A 24,877-nucleotide genomic window follows, 5' to 3' on the forward strand; every position below is an offset into this window, starting at 1 on the left:
ATGCATAATACATTTTGTTTTAACAATGCACTCGTGTTGCATTCTCTATAAAGTAAATACAAATCCTAGCCAAAATTTGACTCTTTTTCCTTGAAATGTCAGAAGTTTTTTTCATTCTTTGTTATTAAAATAATTAATTATTTAAATGATTATCAATAAATTGAATTAATTCAGTGCTACATTTGGGCTGCAAATATGATTGCTGAGCAATACATGTAGTACTACATGTTTAATGAACAAGATAGATAGTTCATAAAGTGCACCTATTCTAGCTGATAACAAAGTATTGTTAAAAACTCTTAACTCTGAAAGAACAAAACGTATAATGATGTTAGAAAACTTTGATTTCATTCTACTGTTTGGTAAGTCAAAAAAAGACCGCAATCATGAATTTAAATTATTTTTATGTTGATATTACATGTAATGTATCAAACTATACACTACCAATGCAGTGTCTTAATATCAATGTTTTAGAGTTACGTTTGTTATCGTCACCATGGAAATAATGTCATAAGTCTTGAGCTGTCATATAGGAAGCTTTTATAAGAGTTATTTTTCACCATTTTGTGTTTAACAAGTAAATGAACGTTTAAGAAGTACAGTCAGAGTTAGAACATATCTCTTACTAATGTACATGTGTAGAAATTGAGTATTACCACTACCTGTTAGTAGTACAGTTGCGCTTAAATATAATCGTTATTGATTTTATTCTGAGCTATACATGTTTATGTTCAATGAGCAAGATAAACTTTCATAAAGTGTACCTATACTAGCTGATAACGAGTATTTTCTAAAATACCTTTACTGAAAGAACAAAAAGTACTAAGATGTTAAATTTCTGATCCTACCTCTAATTTTTAGAAGTCCCTGTTTGCTCTTCGGTTTTGTATTTTTCCTTTGGAGTTTTGATTTTAAATACTGTTTTTTTTGGTCACCACATGTCATTTAGTTCTGCAAGTAGCATGATTTAGATTTTAGTGCAATATACATTTTTTTCTCCAGTTTTATGTATAACCACGCCCCCCACCACTAAAGGTAACAGTATTTTATGCACAATATAAATGATTTCGTTTCCAAGATATGTGTAGGACAATTACCTTTCAAAACAATGATTCTACTTTTGTCCATATAGTAAGCTAAATGACGCATAAAGTTATTCTTCATATATCAAGTCTTCCCTTTGATAAATAAATTACCATTTTCCCATTCTAATGAAAGTACCTTACAAATACAAGTTTTTATTAGGTTTACAATGTATGCAATGTGCTGGTGTATCAAGTCCAGAAGATTGTTTGACAAAAGTTACATGTCCAGACCAATATGTAAGTCTTTACATTTCAATTTTTTTTAAAATTTTTAATAAAATTGTTAGCAAAAGTCAGCGAGTACATGAAATAATCACAATAAAGTTAGGCAATGCAAAAACATCTTCACAATTGATATGTTATGTTACTTTATTGCATTAACACAAAAGGTTTACAAATTCAAATTCAAAACCATAAATTGATATGTAGAATATGAATTTAATTCTGTGTGCTATTTGAAACCGTATCTTTGCATTTTGTGTAAACGGTCTCCGTATAAGAAAAATTTTCTTACTTGAAATAAAAACACATATAGATTATAAATATTTCAAAACCTTTATATCGGATAATTTTGGCCCGTGTTATATTTGGAAAATTGCGAAAGTAAAGGAATTAATCCCGTCTTTAATTCTTCGTTTGATACTGTTGTTAAAGATACATTATTTTCTGTGCTCACTTAAAGACCTATATATGATATTCGTCAAATTTGGCCCCCATAATTAAAATGATTCAGGTACATTAATTTGTTGTGTTATTTTATAAAAGAGTTGACATAAAATATGTTTTTCACCTATTTATTTTATTCATATGCAGTCACCGGCAGCATATGCCGTCAGAAGTGACGCTATTTTTATAATTCAATCAAAATCAGTCAAAAATTGACATTTTTCTTATCTTGTTTCGAATGGGAAATATAGAGCGACTCTTTGAACAAGAACGCACTTTTTGTCACTTATAAGTATTGGGGAGATACATCCTTGGTGAAAATATTTTGTTTGTTCAAGCAGTCGCTCAATATTTCCTTAAAGAAAAACTGCTTCAAAATAGCCGTTTTATGCTTAAAATGAGAAAATGGCGGGAAAAGGGTTAACTTTATGATGTCATATTTTTAAATTGTGGGCACTAAAATCGAAATGAAAATTATGAAAAAACTTCAAATGTATATTTGTACAAATAAAACAAAGGATTACAGTAAAGTGACAATGTTCATTTAAGGGGGCCATTTTAGGCTCAAACCATATATAGTCCTTTGCTCCTTTTTATATTCACCAATGTGAAGAAAAGCATATAAATCAAATATACCGGATGGACAGTAATTTGTTTTTATCTAATTGATAGTTTATAGCACTCTGTTTTCTATTTCCAGCAATGTTTCACCGACTTCTATGTAACTGAGCAAGGGTTTCTTTATTATGACTTAGGATGCAGGATAAATCAGGTAGGGTTTTAGTAATATATGAAACGCTGATTTCCAAAAAAAATCAAGACAGCCTCCCTGCAGTTGATTTTTACCTAATCGTTCTATCAAAACATAGATTTGTCAAGTTCTTAATGGACAACACACACGAACACAGTTTTTAGAAAAGAGACAATTCGAAAATATCCATCTTTGTGAGGAATGTTGCACTACCGACTTTTGTAACAGACAAGGATGCCCAGAGAAATGCAAGTTATATTATTTATTATTCAAGAGAAATTTTTTTTTTCAAATATTATTATTTGCTTCAAAATTTCAAAGAAAAGAGTGAAAACGTGGTACATTTTAAATTGTTTGAAATAATGGACATAAAAAGTACGATCACTGTGACTCTGCACATCAGGTGGTCTAGAACAGTGCTTTTTCGAAATATTGCACGTAAATTTTATAAATGTAGAAAAACATTTGCATTGGATTTTTTATGAGCTCTTGTGTACATGTGAGTACAATGAATCAGTAATTACTTTTTTATTTAACCAGTTAGTAGTTTTTGTATTATTTAGAACAGAAGTTCCCTGTTGTAAGAGAGATACAGAGCGGGGCAAGAGGAGAGAGCATCATACTGCATAAAGCAGATGACTTTTGTTTGTTTGTTTGTTGGTTTTCTTTTTGCATCAGTTTTGTTAGAACAAAATCTAGTCATTTCTATGTTTGTTTATTTACAGATTGAATGGATTTTCCTTATTTAAAGTGTTATCTATTTCAGATGGTCATTTGCATTAAGCCGTCCATTTAAATGTACATTTTCAGCATTTGTTCTATCTTCGAAAATATTTATGTATTTCTTTGATTTATTACAATGTATGTCGTTTTTTCCTGGGTTTGTTTTTAAGCTGTGACTCGTGTGAACAATACTTTATGCTTTAACTGTCAAGACGCGAGCAGTCCAGAGAAGTGCGACACAGTTGATGTTTGTAACTATGACGAGGTATGAAATTATTTTAACCTTAAATGTTTTAGGACATCAAACGTTTCAGTTATATTGCTTAAAACTCACCATTTTATAAACCTAAGCGAGTGTAGATTATTCTACATTAAAGACAACTTACATATTTATAAAAGTTATACTTTTATCAATAAAATTTATCTTTACGTCGACTGTTTTTTTATTTGCATGTTGTTTGTTGCAAAATGTTTCTTTTTTTAATAGCCTGACAAACTATCTGCTTTTAGGTAACTTTTAGTCACATTAATTTCAGTTGGCAGAGTTTAATTTTCTTATTTTTGCAGATATGTCTAGCAGCATTAGTTTTGACGGAATTATTCCAAGAACGTTATCAACTTAGATGCGAGAAAAAGCACGTAGGTTACACGTATGCATTTGTGACAACAAAACACTAACAGCAACAGAATGTAATTTTAATTTCACCCAAACCCCTTACTATGCTAACATCATAAGTTTTACAGATATGTGACAGGTCGGTTGGAGGACAGTTTTATGGGCAACCAAGCCGAACCCCACCTCTTGCTCTTGGCAGACGACAGATCCAGTTTCCACTGACAGAGTGTCAGTACTGTTGTGACAGCAGTTTCTGCAATAATAAAGCCTGCGTAAAAGGAACCGCCTCTCCACCTCACTTTGAAACAACAAGTAAGTGTAGTTGTTAGGGGATTTTCATTTAAGAGGTAGATTTATAAATATGCACGTCAAAAATACGTTAACAATATATATATATATTTGATTGCATTCAATGAATACGTTTTGAAAGTTTTGCTATAAGTTTTTTTTTCTAATATAAAAATAAGTTAAAAATGTGATATAATTACTTCTTAATGCTTCATAATCCCTCCGATCCAAATGAGATAAACAAGTAATTTTAGAAATCAATTTTTCTGTATTACATTTTGAAGGTTTAGATGTTATATGTGGAACTGTATTACTACAAAAGGGATATTATCAAATTTTACTAAATAACACTTTTTTAACCTTTTTGCAATCAATTTCTTCAGAGTAATTTTTAATTGACCTATATTTTTGTATTATATTCGGTACATTTTAAGTATACATAGAATTTGTCTGTATTTGGGACAAACAGACAGGTAAAAGTACAACAGAATGTACTATGCCTAGGGACCGCTCTTTGTGAGTGTTAAAGGAATGACATATAGGTCAAATCATAGATAACAACATTGGGACAATGAATATTCTCTACCTTGCCGTGTTTGCTGTTACAGGTTTCTTTTAATTTATATCAAATGTTTCTAGATAATCTATATTTAATCTATGTATCTAAAGTGAATAATTATTTGATTTTTTTTCATATTTTATGTACGTAGACACTGATCACATTATTTACCGACATAATATTCATTTATGTTGAATGATTCACATTCTGTATTCTATAGTTTCAATTTTCAAGGATTTGGCACTTAGGTTATTTTTAAAACATGTATTCTCATGATATTAACAATACATCAAAGTATTCGAGCATGAAAAACATTGTTGACCTTTAATAGTTGAAGAAAACTACTGTGTTATATCGTATAGTTGTATGATATTTAGGTATATTCACCGTACAGACGTCTTGCCCGGTGGACTGGGCAGAATATAAAGGAGAATGTCTCTTCTTTGGTAATAGTCGTCAACGCTGGCTGGACGCAGAGGTAAGAAACTGTTAGAAAACAAAACAAAGCAGTCGTCTGGCAAGAATAACTAATTGATTGATATTTACTAAATTATCTTTAAAGTATTTCATAAACAGAATTCAGAGAAAACTGTCAGAGAAGATGCCAAACAAAAGTAAATTGATACAATAAATGAAAATGAAAACTGTGCGCTTCAAATTTGGAGCAAAGGATTTTGAATGTTAATGTTTGAAAATGCTACATTTTGTTTTTTAAATTCTGTGTATACATCAATATTTTGTTGTTGTAATCGTCGAACAAGTAAGAAGATTCATCATAAAATAATATACATACGTCATAAGTGCCTATTAATTTAGATCATGCCTCAAGTGTCCATTCTAATGATAACAATACGAGGAAAAACGTGTTTATTCCTTTCAGAACCACTGCCGAAAATTCCATGCATATCTTGTTACAGACGATAATGCTGACAAACACAACTTTATTTCAAATGTCATTAGTGTTTTACATTGTGAGTATTTCCATCAATTGTCCAATATGTGAATGCATTGCTTGCCAAAACAACAGGCTATCACATCCGTAATAGACGTGTTCGGTTCTACTTGTAATGAGATATTTTGAGATTGAACCTGTAACTAATTGTTCTCATCTTACATGTATTATTCCCCAATTTCTGTATTCTATGATTAAAAAAAATTAATTCAAACATGCACATGTATTATCATTTTAATATCTTATAAGGATTAAAATAACACGGGCACAGCTTTAACCTTTTCAGCGCTCTCCTTGATTAAAGGAAATAAAGACAAGTAAAAAGCTGTCTTTGAGACAGCAGACCGGGTTTTCTTTTATGATAACTGTATCTATAATCTATTTGTCAACACTGAATTGATAAACACTACCCATCCAAAGAAATGTAGTACCCTATATGCAATATTCTAAAATGACTAAATTCAGCAGCTTTTATTTTTTTTATAAACATCAAATATCAAAGTATGTGTACAATTGATATGCAAAACATCACATTCCTATCTCAGAAAATGTGGGAGGAGTTATCCGTACAAATAAGGTACCCTTTATGCAATGTTCTGCAAGAAAAAAACTGAGTTCAGCAGCTGGTTGTTGTCATAAATTATCAAACATTAAAAAACAAAGTTATACATTTCTGCAAAATATCAACATTATATCTCAAAGACTGTAGGTTAACCGTACAAGAGGAGTACAATTTTCGCAGCCGCCCGCCATTTCAATAACCGTATTTTCCTTTGAAAATGAATAAAATAAATTAATTAGAATGAAAAGTTTGAGAAATGAAACTGTGTATCTTTTTATTCCTAGCATTACATCAAAACACGTTTTGGATCGGTGCCAATGATTTTGCAATAGAAGGCTCGTTCCGTTGGCTGGAGACCGGGCTGCCTATAGGCAACTTCTCCGCCTGGGGCTCAGGGAAACCAACACGTAACGATACAAACAACTGCTTACGTATGTTCTACAATGGAGATCAGTATAAATGGGAAGACGTCTCCTGTGGCGATAGAACCACGTATTATATTTGTGAGAAACCGTAAGTGCTCTTCTGAAGTACAAACTTTGATGGTTAGATATACCGATTACAGATATGTTAAAAGTAATCACAAAACGCTATAATCAGGCAATAATTAAGAGTATAACCAACAATGTAATTCATTTCAATCAGGCAAAAAATTTCGACCACAATATAGCAAATATATAGATTAGAACCAACAAGATAAATTGTCTGATGGAATAATTATACGAAATGTATTCTGGTGGGATAACTATACAAAAAACTGTTCAAGAAGTATTTTTATTGTCAATTTTCAACGGTTGTCAATTGACAATACAATGATAAAGTGAGGTTTTGGTTTCGTGCTGAATGAAGTTAACTGTCTTTTAAATAAAACTTTTAAAAATAAAAAGTCTTTCATTGTTTTATAATTATATGTTTTAAATTGAATTATTTTGAAAAACAATGCGACGGATGAAGGATTTACCTTTAACATATTCTAATAATTTTTCTTGCTTTTGTGAGAGGTCTATAAAAAGATGTTTGACAAATGCTTGATTAACATGAAAAAAAGCATAAGAATCAGTTTTAATTTTGTGATTCATTAATCAATTTAAACTTCAAGATAACGTTTATTTTTACAGTGCGGAAAATACTGCCTCTGTTACTACTGAAAAAGTTCAAATAATTGGAAAATAACCAGGCCAGTGTGTATGCAAAATAAATATTTTTGCTTCTAAATGGTTATTTTGTTTGCTTTTCATCGCTCATAAAATAATCAATTAATTTTTTTTTATAAAAAAAAACCCACTTTGTTTTAGTCTTATTATGCCTTGTCTTACTCAATTTATCAATCAGTTAAAGTCATTTTTTGCAATTTTCACACATGCTCTCAAAAGTTTGTTGTGGTGTAATACTTGTATCAGACTTAATTGCTTAAAATTGGTATAACAGTCCTCTATATTAAAACTCGGGTACATATAGCTAACTGTTTATGAAAATGAAACTATCTATAGCTGGGTTTCGTAACATTTTTGATTTTTTAATTCTTTCTTCTTATGCAATATTTTTAGATGTACATGTATGCTCAAAAAAGTTCACAATCCATTTTGCAATGTCCTATAAGAAATAATAAAAAGTTTTTGAAATGTTATGATTCGGAATTGTGTACGATATATATAGATTTTTAAAATTCAAAGTTTTATTATTACCGTATATTCGGTTTTTTTCGCGTGTCACAAATTTTGCGATTTAAAAATGTTGTGATTTCAAAAGTTTTTTATAGAAATAATGAAATAAATAATTTTTGCATATTAAATATTCTTTTATTGAAAAGAGATAGCAAACAAAGCGAAAATTAAATAATCGCGAAAATTATCGGATATACGGTAAGATGTAGTAATGAATTATATGTTTATATGATATATATCGATTTTCCAGCGCCGAACAGAGTGGATCACCGGTGTATTAGAACTGTACAGCTATCAAGAAAAATTGGAGCAGATTCTCTGTTACCAAACAAATAAATCATTTTAAAGTGATTTTTACGACTTAAATATGTGTTTAGAGTAACATTAAATGCGTAATTATCTTCGAGTTGTTTTATATTTCACAATTATTCTATAGCAGGACACGTGTTAAATCAGAAATTACATGCAGTTTATAAAGTTCTTACATAATTGTTGTTTATAAGTACATTCGGTCTTATGATACCTGGTTTTGAAAAATAAAAACAAAACGATTTACAATCAAGATTTATTTTTAATCTTATAATCAATTGAGACAAAGGTGTTATAAGATGAACATCAATCAACATTGATTTCGTTGTTTTGGAATAAGATAATCATACATTTAAAACAATACATAAAATATGGCTTTTGAATATATTAAAAAATGCAAATCATATTTATCCAATTATTTATCCTCAATACAATCATGTTACTCTACAGTTTCTGCCCTCTAAATCACTAGTAGGGTACCATAACTCCTCAGTTTCAAACAGATAAATGTAATGAAACACCGTGTAAAATTATGTACAATTACAAATAATTACAAAACAATGGTATCGTTTCTTTGTATCTTTTTAAATTGAATCAAGTAGGAATTTCGCAAAGGTACGGATGTTTCAAAATACAGGGAAACTCCTGAAGGGTATCCAGATGATTCCACGTGAGGCATGTATCAGTAACATTAGGTACCGAATACATAGAAAGAAAAAAAGGATCCACGCTAAAGCCGTTTATCCATTTCCAAGCCATTAAGGTATTGTCGAACGAGGCTCCAATATAATAAGGTTGACTCGTCACAGCACCCGAATCATACTCTAGATGCACAAAAAAAAATAAACAAACCATTCGATTTATTTTAAAAAGAAATGTAATGCCTTTCTTGCTTTCCATGTTTTAATATGAAATTAAGCTGAAAAACATTACTTAAAATACACGATGATAATAATGACTGTGATCTTTTATTCAAAATAGCATTTACTTGATTTCTCCAATTGTTCATGATAAAAGTTTAAACTTTATTTATTTGGAAAACTTTAAAACATTCAAAACATCTTCAATGTATCTCACATCATGCCACCAGTAGCATCAAATATTATTTGAATTGTATTCAGAATAGTAAGTGTCTATATTCTCCTATTACATTGTGAATTTGAAGCCCATACCATTCTGCATTGCAGTAAGCTTCATAGGGGTGTCTAGTAGAGCAAGTCTGGCTCCTGCACCTTCACATAGAGACTTGGCGTCTTGCCAGGTTCTTGTTGATTCAAATACTATGTAGCAAAGGTTTACAGAGGGTACCCATCTGTAGTTTGATGGACAGTTTGTTTCAATGGCTGAGAAAAAAATTGCAGGCAATTGGTCTTTTTAAAAACAGATAAAGTTTTTTTCGCAGTTAGAAGTAAATAATCATTGTCAAAATCCCTTAATTTGCTTTCATTCCTGTTTGTTTAGAAAAAGGTAAATGTCCAAAAGGCTTAAAAATTATCTCTTTTCAGAATACGATTTCTTTTTATGAGTTGAAGTTTTGTAATTGTTTATGCTACAAGTATGTTTATGTTTAGATGTAATTCTAACTCTTTCTGCAATAAAAAAAAAAAAACACAGAATATTTGTAATTTCTAAACATATTTTGCACATATTTGGAATAAATATTTTTTTTTTATTTGCGTGATGTGTAGCAGACATCTTAGATTTTGAGGAAGCTGAAACTAAACTGCGAAATATACCTGTACATGTATTTACATAATAAAAATGAAGATGTTTTCAAGTTAAACGGTTTAGAATTCCCTGGATCATGAATATTCCAGTACTATTCAGTAATAATACGGGTGAGGGACTGTAAGATTCTACTGTGGACTAGAATTAAGGCAGATACCTGTCCTACGTTTGGTCTCAAGGTTTATTTGCACTATCCCACACAAGAATGAATATCTACTATACACATGCTATATATACGCATGTACACATCACCAAAAGTCGTAATTATTTTCCCTTTTTAAATATTTGTATGAAATGATTTTCGATTTTCATTTTATCCCCGACAGAAAGTACTCGCTGTGTATGCAAGAAGTAGTACTACCAACATCCAGCTGGGACTGATTCATTGAAAACAGAAACGAAATATTTCTTAGCTAGCCGCTCTGATCAACACGTGAGATTTGGCAGTCCTTTGAAGAACATTAAAAAGGGGAACGCCAATAACTTAATGGTGTTTGATGTTTGAAAGGCTAAATATTTTTAGACGCAAGATATCGGTGTGAATCCTTTTTTCTGGCGTTTGGTTATGTCTCATAATAACCGCAAACATTTATGCAACACCGATGAGTATGGCTTTGATTTAACTTTTACTGATAACAAATAAGATATGTATCAGTGTTACATGTTACGTCAACATAATTTTAAAGTAATCATTAATTGCACTGTCAGTTGTAATGCTAAAAAAAATCAAAATATATTCTTGACACAAGGTCATTTGGGCAAGGTCAGGGTCACTAGCAAGTAAAGTGCAAAATTCGTGTCCGGTTCATATCTTTTTAACGGAGAAACATTGTAATTTCTTTCTCCACACAAATACTGTTTAAGACCTCAGGGTGTGTCATGACAATGGCCGAGGGTCAGTTGTGCAAGTTCAAGGTTAAAGTTTTAAAATGCTTAGTTCTTGTCTAGGCCATATATTGTAAAGGAGAATGATAAGACACAAACCATCCCTTATTTTCTAATAGAGTAATACTTCAGTTTTTATATTTTATTAGCTGAGGGTATCATTTTTGAGCTTGCCACATTCTCGTATTGTAAACATTACTGTTAACAGTGTGTTGTACACTGTAATTATTTATATTAGTTCATCAGTCTGCAGTACTTAACACAATAATTAATATTGGTATATAATCACTTTTTGTATATTTATTATTGTTAAACATTATGTACATTTATATGAAAAGTTCGAATGTTAACGAAAGATAAATATGAATACGCTTTCTAATCACAATTTTGAAATTCGTTATTTTATTCCTTAGTTATTTTATCCAATTAATTATATACATTTGTATGTCTTCTCATTTCCAACTAATCGTGACTTTTGTGACTCACAAGTACACGTAAAAAATACCTTAATTAGTACATACTTGTTACGACAGCATCATTGATATCAGGTCCACAAAACGTCCCTCCGTTCGAAAGGTACGTACATCTGAATGGACAAGTGGTGGAAACACATGGCCCGGTAATTAATTCCTGTAAACATTCTTTTTAATATGAAAAAAATGCTTTGTTTCACCTTATACTTCATGTTCTACCATAACGGTCCATCAAATATGACGAAAAAATGAGCAATCGCACATAACCCACGTTTCTCTATTACCATTATATGCGAACCGTATTTTACTGCAAGGTATGTAATAATACACAATATGTTTTAATTAAGGGCATATAATAAAAAAAAGATCGTAGGCTCAAAGTTGCCTGTAAATGTACAAATTTATTCCCTTGTCATTATCAAAACAAAATTTAAAAGCAGTACGATTAAAGCCCATTTGAACATAATTTTAAAGTAACCATGCATAAAGAAAAGAGTAAAACTCTGACCCAGATAAAAAAAAAACTACCAGCTCGATTTAATAGCGTAATAAATAATCTAAATTTATAAAATTTGCAATATACATTTAGTTTTAGGAAAAGTGAAGTCTGATATACACGCATGCTGAAATTCAAGTTGCGTTGTCCTAAAAAAGAAGAGATGTACTTCATGTTTCTTTCGATGTCACCAGTTTATTTTTACTCTGACATTAACTGGCCCGAGGCTTTTGATGGGTTTTTGCCTTTGATAACAGTAGTATTCTGAAAAGCGGAGTGCACTTATCTTTTAATATTTCCAATTAAACGCCGCTACTTCATTCTCAAACTCCAGTAAAATTCTTTATATACTGGAGAAGCAAAAAAATTCGTCGTGAATTTAATTTCGTTATTTTCGGTAGTGGCAAAGATCAACTAAATTAAATCCCTGACGAATTTTGAACATAAGTATTTATAAAGACATAGTTGGTTTGTTATATATTTCGGAGATGACGAAATGATAAATTAGTTCCAAACTTATTTGGTTTAAAAAACAATTAAATTCTAACCCAAGGACTATATGTGCTTCTACAGTACTCTCCATGCACACTGAACTTTTTTTCTGCAACCGCATCGAATTATGACAAGGCCTGCCATTTTGATGTCTGCGAAAAATTTGTAAATATGTTATAAAAAAGTTCGTTGGTTCGCAAAACTTATGCGTTTATTTGCGAAAGTTTTGCGTCTTTTCGCGAAATTAACGCGTTTATTTGCGAAAGTTAACTGTTTACTCGCGAAACTAACGCGTTTATTCGCGAAACTAATGCGTTTTTTCGCGGAGATATATTTTTTACGTATATTTCACAATGACTTATATTTTAAAACAATTTCAATGCGTTTCCCCTCGTAGTAATGAGATGCATATGCTGTTCGTTGAGATGAGAACTATACTTCGGTACATTTTCTTAGTATCTTGAGGTGGCTGCTGTAGGCTTCTTTAGCAGCCATCGTAGTATCTTGTTATAACAAAAGAATTTCTTTTCCTTCTTATATATGAACATTCTTTTATTTTAAGTTTATTTGAGTTATAATTTCTGCTGTTTCTGTGTTCTGCAATAAAAATTACAATATGATAGAAACTATTTTAACATTTTTAAAGAAAAAAAATAATGAAATAAATGAAATTTTACGTAGAATGAGCTCATTTTTATGAAAATGACAATTATTCTTCAGGCAAAAGGGTCATTTTTCTACTTTTAACCGGGGGTCAGTATTCTCCGTCCATTATTTCACGAGGGTCATTATTTTGCTTTACGCCAGCCTTGTCAGAAATCGATGAACTTGTTGCCAAGTTCAAAGTAAAAAGAAAAAGACTTATTGGTATTACGCACATCTACTCATTGTGATCTAAATAAATCGTTAAATGTACAACTGTCAATAAATTTCATTAATCAGATTAAGAGGGTTTGCTTTTTCACTTTGCTCTTTCACTTAATCTCTTAAATACAATATCAAAAATAGGGCATTCATTGGAAATTTAAAAGGGAAAATATTTTCACTATGTACATTTCACATTGTGTCCGAAATACCAACATAGTTTAGGTAAATCTTTGCAGGAGTTAAACCAGAGATGCGCGAACAAAAAAAAAAGACTGGGGGACTGATTACTTGACTGGACTGATTACTTGACGAACAAATTAAAACATTTAAACCCTTAGGGTATAATTTATCTTAAAAAAATCATTATTTGATTTTCCTTAAAAACGTTCAATATGTTCCAAATATGCACATACATTAAAAAAAAATAAATTCATGATATTTAGATACAATTGCATTTTTTTTTTCAAAAATTTTCTGGGCTACATCTTATTTATATTACGTTTATTAATGCGCCAACAAATGTTCACGATGTATCTTAGTCAGTACATTTTTGTACGTAAGTATTGACGTACTATAAAAGCGAACAAGCACTATCAAGATTTTGGGTACGACTGCCCCTACCATACCCCCATAAAAACGTGCTACGTTCCTTAAGTCATTTCTCTCTGTCTTTCCTATTGCTTGACAAGGACTGTATCGAGATTATGTTCCTCTCTCAACCAAAACAAATGAACACACTTAAAAGTTACAATGCAACCCTTCTGTGTTATTGAGTTATAAAATAATCATTGACCGCGGTCAATATTTTTATTTGTAAGATTTAATGAACCAAAATTTATCACATATTAAGCAACAGCGTTTATAATTAACAAAACAGCGTTCAAATAAGGAATGTAATTGACAGCCTTTTAATTCGTACTATTTTCCTTTAACTGAAATGTAACAAAAATGCGAAACAGTGAATTTAATAACCACATATTGTATCTAAATAATGATCGGTTAACTAAAGAAACCCAAGGATGATTTAAATTTAATTTACCTTTCTATAGCCATACATGAATTTTCTTTGAAATTTTGTACACACGCAGGGCCAGCATTTTTTTATTTTTAGGTTTACAAACCCGCCGCTCGTTTTTGAGTTTTTAGAAAAAAAAAATAAAAAAAAAATAAAAAAAATTCTCCCCGACAGCAAATTTTTCCTAGTAGGAAAAGTGTATCGTCATTGTTATCACAGAGGCATAAAATCTGCTCTTTTTGTGTCACTATAGCCTAAAAATTTCTTACGCATCTTTTTCTCGTGCTACATTCTTCAGAGAAGCTTCTACAAACACTCTGCCGTAAGTTTCATACTTTGAAGTTTTACCGACAGTGTTGACCAGTGGCTAGACGAGATAGTCACACCTCACTGAACATGGCTTCGATAGTTATATGTGCAGCTGTTTTCAAGTACATCACTGTAAAATGATTCCCTTTCTTTTTGTGTTGAACTGGCATATGTATTCATTGGCTTCTTTAAAAGTTATTTTACACACACACACACACAGAGAGAGAGAGAGAGAGAGAGAGAGAGAGAGAGAGAGAGAGAGAGAGAGAGAGAGAGAGAGAGAGAGAGAGATGTATTCGAGGTATTATAAATTTCTGCAGTAACTATTCTCATAAACACATTTTAAAGTGACGTGCCCAGTGAATTAAAAAAAAAACCATAATTAAAAATTAGAATTTACCATTACATAATTAATTGCATAGTTGTACTTTGTACATGGAAATTCAACAGGATAAAATACATGCACACATATAGTTGCAGTGATTTTATAGAGTCTGTTCACATTCACAATGTTATGCTTGAGTTTTCTCACATATAAATACCCAAACCAATTTTGTAAATAAAATGTGAGAGATCAATGAAGTTGAATATTTTTTAACTAGTCTACTGCAGAAAACATGAAAGTAAAAAATATTTTGTATATTAATAATTATATACTAGTATCATACAGGAGAAAACATTATGACTTTATGTACATAAAATTTCGTTTTTTTAAAAAAAATGAAATGTTGACATGTCCGAAAATAGTCTGACTAGTAACTTTGAATCTTAATTGGGCTAGTAACTTTGTGGCCAAATTTTGTAATTGCACACCCTTGACATTGCTATATGTACATGTAATATCAAAACTGTATGTCTAATATTCTATTGTACTATTTCAGTGATATGTTACACAGATGACATACTTTTCACATGCTACACTTGATGCAGTTACACACCACTATCATGAAGTTGTCATTCATTATATTATTATTATCATTACATTTATGATGTCATAAAAGGTTTTTTTTCCTACAGAACTTTGCAATTTTGTGGTTCGTAAACCTAAAAATAAAAAAACTGTAGGTCAAAAGAGATTTTTTTTTTATTTCCTCCTCCTACGGAACTTTATCATCTTGTTGTTTGTAAACCTAAAAATAAAAAAAATGCTGGCCCAGAGGAGTATACATCAAAATGTGTTGACATGAATAAACATCCAACTAATAACTACAAAGCCTAAACCTTTCTGTCTTTTATAAAGATTGCAATCATGTGATTTTATTCCAAAATCGTTTTCGTTACTGATTATTAGAGATAAAATGAAGCTTAAGAACAAAGTAAGTGCTAATTAATTTATTCATGAAAGTGACATGTGCATTTTATGTGCAATTGGGCCGTATAATACAAAGAAATTATTGAAAATGAAGAATAATATTCTTTAAGTAAATTCATATTTTCACAAAAGATTTGTTTCTAAACGTGGTGAAACGAAATATACTAATAAAATGAGGAGCAATATGGCAGTGATAAAGTTCAGTTGTGATATTATTCTTCGATTAATCTATATAACAAACACCATTGTATAACCTTTCACCATATTTCTTTTTTTTTAATATCAAAATGCATTAAGGCAAAAATGTACTCAATTGAAATAATCGTAAACATAATTTTTTTACCCAATTATATACAGAAATTCGGGATTGAAAATGTTCAATCTTTAATCACAAAAATAATTAATATAGCTGTAGCAATCAATGCAAAAGAATATAGTGGTATATATTTTTAAGGATAAAGGTAAGACTTGATGCACTGATTTAAATCATTTCAATTAATCATTAAATTATAACATTTTTATATTGATTTTAATTTTTCATCTTTTTCTTATTTTGTCTGAATGGTTTGATAAAACTAATTGATTTCAATACGAAATGCCGACATTACCTGAGGCTGCGATGCCCTCTCCATATACACACAATTAACATCCGGTATTAGGACAGCCCCCAGGCCCACTGTGGAGGGGTTCAGTTGACATCGTAGGTCTCTCCTCCAGTAATTGACCGATAGACAATCCCCCCGCCGCATACATTCTCGAACGCACTGTTTCTGTCCTATAATGTCCAGAATTTGTCCAGAAGTGACCAGCCTCTGCCCCTCCTGATCTCTAGTCAGAATGACCCCGTTGGTATTATTAAAAAATTCAATGAAAACTGCAGAAATAAATATCAGAACGCGTTCTTTTCTCTCCTCCATGTTTAAAAAGCTTGAGGAAGGGAGAAAAACACTCTCTTTATATATGCTTTGATGTAAATACCCTGCTGGGTCATTTTGATTAATGTGAATTAAAAAAAACTTAACGCAGAGGTCATGTAGATACTTAAATATTGTTTAAAAGGCAACAATTTTCCATAATAACCAATATACTAATCTTGTGAATCAATGATTAATCAATATTTCTTCCAAAATATGCCTTTTTAAAACCTGAATGTATTTAAATATTTGTAAAAAAAAAATGCATTTTTTTCCACACCATTCCACATTTAAACTCAGTTATAATCCTATGGACCAATGGATTTACTTCGTTGTATCTGTAATTTCTTATATCTGTATAATGAATTCGCAAAAATAACTACAGCAAAATCAGTATATACATGTTTTCTTTCGCCCGACTAGAGTTTTTGCTAAATTAAGATGAATAGAATAAAGATACATTATTTGATACCTTTAATAATCGGATGGTAAATTGAAAAATTGACGTGAAAATAAATTCATTCAAACTATTATGTTTAAGGTAGTGTAAACTGTTTTAAACTGTTAAGAAATTCGTTGTTATCGTGTTAATTATCACGATCATTATTCACCTCCACGTGACTCGAAATCGGATCGCTATATCCGTAAATTCGTATATCCCAATTTTTTGATAATTTTACAGAGGACTCAAAAACGTCTTGACTATATATGATATTTCTCTGTTTCCGTGTTTGTGCTAAAGAAGTTTTACTGTATTGTATATTAATGTACTTTTATAAAGATCTGAATTTTTTTTTACGAATATTCATTTTACAAGCAAGCTTTTGGGTTCAGAAAGTGAACGGTAAAAGTGAAATGCAAAAAACATATTTTTTTTAGAAGAGTTTTTTGGGTATACTAAACCAGTATTCATAACACAAAACCTGATATATTCTTTCACTTATGATTTTTTATGAAACTGTACATAATTATAATATATTGGGCTACTTATGTTAGATTCATAGGCAATTGATATAAAATAAGGACCACAAATTCACATTAAAAACACACAAAAAAATCTACTGTAAATATTTTCATCTTTTTTAATTAAATAATGCACCATCAATCATATATTACATAAATAAATTAGTAATACTATGGTGGAAACATTATGCATCATTGAGACATTTTTCGTATATCATAAGACATAGTAGATTAACATTTTTTTCATAAAAGTAAAATACATGTAACACATGTACAGCTTTATAAACGTAAGCTTTGGAAGTAACTTCTTGCATATTGTAAAACAAAGTTTTGCTTATTTGAAGATCTATATCTGTAGATATATACTTTTTTGAAATAGGGTTTACATAGGCATACAGTGGCGTAGCTACCATGTATGCTTATACAGTGTATGCCTGAGCATGCACATCGTTTGGGAAAAAAGGAAGAAACTCAGTAAAAAAAATAAAGAAAAAAAAATAACAAAAAGAATTCAAGTATTAAGGTCCATACTCAGTTATTCCATCAACCCGTCGCCCGGTCATCGACAAATTTATCAATGCTAAACAAAGTCGTCATAAGTAATAAAATTTAGACACGCAATGTGGTCTTGCAGTACCATATTAAAGAAACAGTAGCAGAAATATAAATGCAATGTGGTGATAACGAACAGTATACCAAAATCAAAAGCAAATAAAAAAACACGGACTTCTACAGAAATTAGAGGTACATGTAGGAGCATGTGCTATGGAGGAGTGAGCATCCTCTGCTGACCAGTTACAACTGGCGTGCTTTTTTTAGGAATCGGTCAAAAGGAAAAAAAAACACAGAAAAGTCCTTCGGCCTCACTATAAGTATGAACAACTTCAGTCGGCATTAGACCTAGCAGAAGATTTTATTTGCTAACAAGTTCTTGGTATCGACCGTATTGCTAACAAAATGATGACCTAAATTGAGACTGTTTATAGTCTTTTTTTTATCAACTTGTTTGTCAGAAGCTTGTCTCGTTATAAAAATTGTTAATAGGTAGAATATGTCCTTGCGTATCGCATCAACTAAGAGACAAAAACTTCATATGCCAGTGATAAAGGTATATTCCTACACAAGTAAGAACAGTTGACAATAGAAAATTTGAAGTCGCCATGTTAATCATAAAGATTTTTTATAAGATTTCATCAATGTTTCTTGCTAGAAAAATATCTAAATGTAAAACATAAGAATTGGATTGTGTGGTATCTTTTATTTCAAACTCGTTGGGATATATCAAGTCGACGTAAAAATTGAAGTAACAATAAATTATTGTTTATTTAAAATACATCGTCGCTATACATTAATGTTGAGTTGAAGGCCACGGCGAGTGATTTATTTTTCCATGTACAATTCAAATATTACATTGAAAGTCAAGCAGTAATTGTAGATATATATATATATAAAACACGTGAAGGAAATTCGTTTTAAAAGTGATTTTGTTTTAAACAATTAAATTGATAGGTTATATAATGAGACATTTATCATACAGTTCATACATATTCTTTGAAAACTACATTTTGTAAAATAAGCTAGACTACAATAGAAATATAAAATCAAAAATCGTATTGTTATCGTAAAAATAAAGAGAAACACGGTGCAAAAATTCCCGTTCGAAACAGGTAAACGAATTATTTAAACACAGCGCTTAAATCTGTTAAAGTTAGGCAAAAAAACTATTTATTTTCAAAACACTAGTAATCAATATACCAATGTGTGAATAAAAAAAACAATCAATTGATTTTGATTAAAAAAAACCAAAACATCACTCAATTCAATAGCTGTTTCACAGAAACTGAAAAACTTACAAAGGGGCTGCGAATTTCCCAATTGTGAAAGAAAGCATTCTGGATATCATTGCTATGTATTTAGTTTTTCGTTAATATATTAAAGAATAAAAAGATTGATACATAACTGATGTGGCAAACCAATAATGGTAACAATTGACCTTATAGTTTTCAAGATGCTAAACATGTCAAATTTAAAAGGTACGACGACAAACGAAAAGCAATTCCAATGATAGGTAATCTGGGTGAGTCAAGTGACATAAAAAGAAAAGTGGCAGAGATAGAGAAAAACGAGAAAAATATGACGTTTTAAAAGATTTCTTTGATCAATGTAGGATAAAAATTAAGTAGGCAGCAAAAATGTAATTTATCCCTTTTATTGTCATTTGTGACGTTGTAGTGTCTTTGTTGGGATGCATTATCGGAGCTCCTGAGATAAACCACAAACTAGAAAAAGATTGTTAACAACTATTTTGCTTTTTAAAGTATATTTTCAAAAAAAGTTGTTTAAGCAACTCGAAATCAACACCATTGAAAAAACGTAAACTTCGTAGCTATAATGCATCGTGCGTGCAACATTTATTGCTTTCAAGGTGGGATTAAAGTTTATATGTAGAATAGCATTTATTTTTGTAATAGATGTTTCCCTTCATCACTAATGTTCAACCAGATATACATTGTGCATCATATTTAAGTTAAATATATCTAGTTGTATCCCTTTATACTATTTTTCTCATGACAGGGTACAAACATGCATTTATCACTTAAAGCGGGGTTTTGATTTTGTTACTTTCGAGATTTTTCTGAAATCGTATTTACAGAAATTTAAAACATCCAGCAAAACAAGAATGAATATTGCCGTGCATATTAGAACAACTCCTGATCCACCGATGGCAATCGAGGCAGGACGCGGATCATAAACACTGCTCAGCGTGCGCCTATAGGCACTGGTGTTTCTTTTATCTATCAAAAGATCCTTTTTGATCTGTTTCAGCCATATTTCTAAACTCTGGTTGTTTAAAAGACCTCTGGTATTCCCTAATCCATCTGTAAAGTATTAACTTAAAGCTATATTTTTACAATGTGAAAAAAATGTCACTATATGACAACTTCTGCTAAAGTATAGATGAAAATTTGACAACTGTTATATCAAAAATGACATAGAGCGGTGGAAAAAATCTTGCTTTTTATCGACTTTCTGCAAATATATTAAGCTATAGGGTACATCAAATCTGCTATTACTATTGAGTTAATGTAAAGTTTAAAACAAATCAATAAATATTTGCAAACTTTTGTTTTGAATTTTCGTAATAATAATTGTATCACTTTTGTTTACAGCTTAAGAAATTACTAGACACAATGTCTGGTATGTAATGCTTTATATTTTATCGAAACATTTAAAATCGACTGGCAACAGTGTAATTTTGAAACAATACTCTTAAATATATTCATCACCTACCAACACACTTAAAATCCGTGAATGACCAAACACCATCGTCACAGACAATTCTGTTGTTTGTGTTACTTGGTATGTAACCATTCTGACAGCCATACATCGCACCATCATCGTTTACAAGTACATCTGCATTTGTTATGTTTGGTGCCGGACCACAGGATAATGCTGAAATTTAAGATAATTCAGTTATAATATATCTAAAGTCGAGACTTTCTCATGTATCAAACATCTATTCAGAAAACAATTTTGCTTCATTCTTATTTTTATGAACATTTTAAAGAGATATATCCCACCGTAGCATGAGAATGTCGTTGTTTGCCAATTAGACGCTGTACAGTTGATAATATTACTGCCAGACATCGAGCGATAACCCTCCCGACAAGAGTACATTGCTCTGTTGTTACATCTCATCACTTCGGCCTTTGGTATGGGGAGCGGGTCTTCACAAATTTCTATAAAGAAGATACAAACGGTAAGATACATAAACGACACTCATGTGTTAAAACGTTACTATCTGCCAAACACAGGAAAAACCTAAAAAAAAAAAGCATTTGCCTATAAATAATATTTTTCTTTTTAATTCGTAAACCTGTACTACATTTCAATATATAAGCCTACCCTCTGTAGTATTTATACCTACCTATAAAATATTTCATTGTTGCGCAAATTTGTCGCTGCGCCGATCTCTTATTCAGTCAGGTTTACATACAGGCGTCACGTAGAATTAATGTTCAAAATGACTTTCGTGTTTGCAGTAATGTCTTTTTGTACATACATATAGTATACAGAGAAAACCCTACCAACGTATGAATCGTATGTTGTTCATCTGATTTACCTACGATTTTATTTGTGTTTTAAGTGATGCACATGTTAGAGTCGTGTAAAAGGGGCAACGTATGAAAAACTGTTTCATACAGTTATGTATGCAGAACAGGTGTTTCATTGATGCTTTGTCATCAAAACAGAGTACATCAATCTATATGAATTTAATTATAATAGAGTCATAATATGTAACTTTGTGATGTAAGATGATTTGTTGGAATGAAAAAGAGGCAATCGTTTTTTGTTAGCACTTCACTAACTGTCTCAAATTCTACTGAGCAGAACAAGCTGTGTATGTCATACAACTAATGATAGCGATATGAATTGTTTTTAACTCATCTATTAAAAAAAAATGGTTTTGGATTTAACGAGGCCGAGTACAGAACGAGTACGCACGCTTTCGCGCAGCGTTTCATTTGTATTGTGACGTCATCTTTTTGCTTGTTTGACGCCATGGCGTGATAGTTTTATCTGCAGATATTCAGCGAAATTTGTTGAAAATGGCTCGTTTAATGCGTAAAATTAATGTTATATTGTGGAATAAACATAACTGTTTCGAAGTATAAGCTATATTTGGGCTCGGGTTGAAAAAGTGAAGAGGGTTCAGCAGGCCAAACCCTCTGTCACGTTTTCTTAACCCGCCTAAATATAGCTTAATTCATATATTTCAAGACAGTAACCATGTATTTTATATTAATGACCCTTAATATGTGATGTTATATATTTTTTTATTACTTAAATATGTCTGAAGGCTTTAATAATACTATAAAGATTACTTTTCCGCCTTTGTCAAATAAAAAATAGCCATTATCTGACAAATCTGGGAAATTGGGCATACAAAAATCAACTTTGATAAGACCCCTGGAACAAACCAGGAGGTAAAAGGTTTTTTTTATTTGACCATTTGATGCCTTTTAGCAATAACTTTAATATGTAGAACAGAAAAAGAAATCCCTAGGGCAGAAGTTTAAAAAAATGTGTAAAATTGATACATTTCAAGCGAAATCCCATAGGGTCCTATGTTAAATTTTAACAAACTTTGAGATGACCCCCTAAACAAACGGTGTGGTAAATGTCTTATTTTTTAATCTTAAAACAATAATTATATCAGTAGAAATTCAGGTAAAAAATTTCATTAAAAAATCTAGGGCAGAACTAATTAGACCCGGCCTCGTTAAATTTCAATATCAAATTTGATAATTTACCTATGCATTCAAAGTTCGTAGGTTGCCATTTATTGCCGTCACAGGAAATGAAGTCATCTGTATTCTCCAGCTGATAATACCCTGGATTACAGAAATATCTAGCCGTGTTGTTCTCAACCGTCACTTCTGCGTTTGGAATGTCTTGTGGTAATGGGCATACTCCTTAAGAAGATGAATTTAGATATAGTCTTTTTAGGATGGTTTTGTTGCACGGAATCTTTTACATTAGCTCATATTAAAGCAAGGCATGTAACAAGTTAATTTGTTTTCAATCAATTAATACATTTAATTTACAGCAGAATTACGCCTTAACCAACAAAGTCGCAAACGTTTACAATTAAGGTCCATGTCTGATGACGACCATATTCCAGAGACAGTGTATTACTCAATCCTTAGAATTTTCATTGTTATCAGGCATACAAGACGGTATTATAAATAGTAAAACTATTGTTCAACTTTATATTGAGCGGTGCAGGGTTTTTTTTTTGCACTTTTCCTGACAATGTTATTCTATAAATTGCTTAAAGCTAAACGCAATTCGTAAATAACCACTATGTTTTTCTTTCAACACCGCTATATATCTGTACAACTCCTCTATAAGCCGCAGACCTCTTCACAGTCTCAAGTATTTTTCTGTAGACGTCTTCAGTCTGGACGTACATTTTGCCTGGCCGTGTTACTCCGTCGCGATTATCAATTTTATGCATTTTTGTTCAAGCCAGGATAATACTAACATAAAAAACAGGTCAATGCCTTACTTACAAACGGAATACGCATATAAAATGAAAAAGGCATAAAACTTAAAGACCTTGAAAGGAATACGACATGTCAGCCACGAGTTGTAGTTGTCAGTTACGAGTTTTAGGTATGCAGGTGGGTTTTAGAAATCGAAGCGTTACACACCTGTTTGTCAACAGACCCGAACGGTTTATAGCTTTTGTTGGAACGGATGTTACTTTGTTTATAAAAAGAGAAGTGGAAATACACAATAACGTAATACTTGCTGTACAATACGGTTATATGTATATCATACGTACTTAAACAGTTGAAATCCGTGAGTGACCAAATACCATCGTCACAGACAATCTTGTTGTTTGTGTTACTTGGTATGTAACCATCATCACAGCCATACATCGCACCATCATCGTTTACAAGTACATCTGCATTTGTTATGTTTGGTGCCGGACCACAGGATAATGCTGAAATTTAAGATAATTCAGTTATAATATATCTAAAGTCGAGACTTTCTCATGTATCAAACAACTATTCAGAAAACAATTTTGCTTCATTCTTATTTTTATGAACATTATAAAGAGATGTATCGTACCGTAGCATGAGAATGTCGTCGTTTGCCAATTAGACGCTGTACAGTTGATTATATTACTGCCAGACATCGAGCGATAACCCTCCCGACAAGAGTACATTGCTCTGTTATTAAATCTCATCACTTCGGCGTTTGGTATGGGGAGCGGGTCTTCACAAATTTCTATAAAGAAGACACAAACAGTAAGATACATAAACGACACTCATGTGTTAAAACGTTACTATCTGCCAAAGGGAGGAAAAATCATATACAAAACAGTTGCCTATAAATAAATCTTTCTTTTTAATTTGTAAGCCTGTACTATAATTCAATTCATATTATTGGTGCGTTTCGTTTACCAATATATAAGACTACCTTCTGTAGTATTTATACCTTCAATAAAATGTTTCATTGTTGCGCAAAAGTGTCGCTGTGCCATTCTCTTATTGAGTCAGGTTTACATACTGGCGTCACGTAGAAACAATGTTCAAAATGACTTTCGTTTTTGCAGTAATGTCTTTTTGTACATACATGTAGTATACAGAGAAAACCCTACCAACGTATGAATCGTATGTTGTTCATCTGATTTACCTACGATTTTTTTGTGTGTTTAAGTGATGCACATGTTAG

At 31.2% G+C, this 24,877-nt stretch overlaps 2 protein-coding genes and 3 long non-coding RNA genes across 6 annotated transcripts; 3 read left to right on the forward strand and 2 right to left on the reverse strand.

Annotated features, from left to right (window-relative positions):
• The first annotated feature begins 289 nt into the window (after positions 1-289).
• Positions 290-3,112, forward strand: LOC136271758 (uncharacterized). Its single transcript, XR_010709740.1, has 5 exons — positions 290-362; positions 1,003-1,035; positions 1,246-1,322; positions 2,452-2,523; positions 2,621-3,112. It is a non-coding gene; the product is annotated as an uncharacterized lncRNA (long non-coding RNA).
• Positions 3,113-3,366: 254 nt separating this feature from the next.
• Positions 3,367-4,150, forward strand: LOC136271759 (uncharacterized). Its single transcript, XR_010709741.1, has 3 exons — positions 3,367-3,490; positions 3,793-3,864; positions 3,970-4,150. It is a non-coding gene; the product is annotated as an uncharacterized lncRNA (long non-coding RNA).
• A 482-nt stretch (positions 4,151-4,632) lies between these two features.
• LOC105320261 (lectin BRA-3) lies at positions 4,633-8,218 on the forward strand. 2 transcript variants are annotated; one of them, XM_066072193.1, is made up of 6 exons: positions 4,633-4,737; positions 5,066-5,166; positions 5,569-5,659; positions 6,487-6,715; positions 7,321-7,387; positions 8,117-8,218. In XM_066072193.1, the coding sequence occupies exons 1-5, from the start codon at positions 4,701-4,703 to the stop codon at positions 7,373-7,375; spliced, it is 513 nt and encodes a 170-aa protein (XP_065928265.1). In that variant the 5' UTR covers positions 4,633-4,700; the 3' UTR covers positions 7,376-7,387; positions 8,117-8,218. The 2 variants fall into 2 exon arrangements, with proteins under 2 accessions (XP_065928265.1, XP_065928266.1); XM_066072194.1 differs by lacking the exon at positions 7,321-7,387.
• Positions 8,219-8,556: 338 nt separating this feature from the next.
• On the reverse strand, positions 8,557-16,654 carry LOC136271760 (uncharacterized). Its single transcript, XR_010709742.1, has 4 exons — positions 16,361-16,654; positions 11,310-11,418; positions 9,348-9,518; positions 8,557-8,999 (listed from the first exon to the last, which is right to left on the reverse strand). It is a non-coding gene; the product is annotated as an uncharacterized lncRNA (long non-coding RNA).
• Positions 16,655-18,867: 2,213 nt separating this feature from the next.
• On the reverse strand, positions 18,868-24,463 carry LOC136271733 (complement factor H-like). Its single transcript, XM_066072162.1, has 6 exons — positions 24,272-24,463; positions 23,982-24,143; positions 22,945-23,106; positions 21,211-21,369; positions 20,921-21,082; positions 18,868-20,508 (listed from the first exon to the last, which is right to left on the reverse strand). Exons 1-6 carry the CDS (start codon positions 24,459-24,461, stop codon positions 20,222-20,224), a joined length of 1,122 nt encoding a protein of 373 aa, XP_065928234.1. The 5' UTR covers positions 24,462-24,463; the 3' UTR covers positions 18,868-20,221.
• Between the last annotated feature and the right edge of the window lie 414 nt (positions 24,464-24,877).

The sequence above is a fragment of the Magallana gigas genome, chromosome 9 (assembly GCF_963853765.1).
Source record: "Magallana gigas chromosome 9, xbMagGiga1.1, whole genome shotgun sequence".
Lineage (NCBI taxonomy): Eukaryota > Metazoa > Mollusca > Bivalvia > Ostreida > Ostreidae > Magallana > Magallana gigas.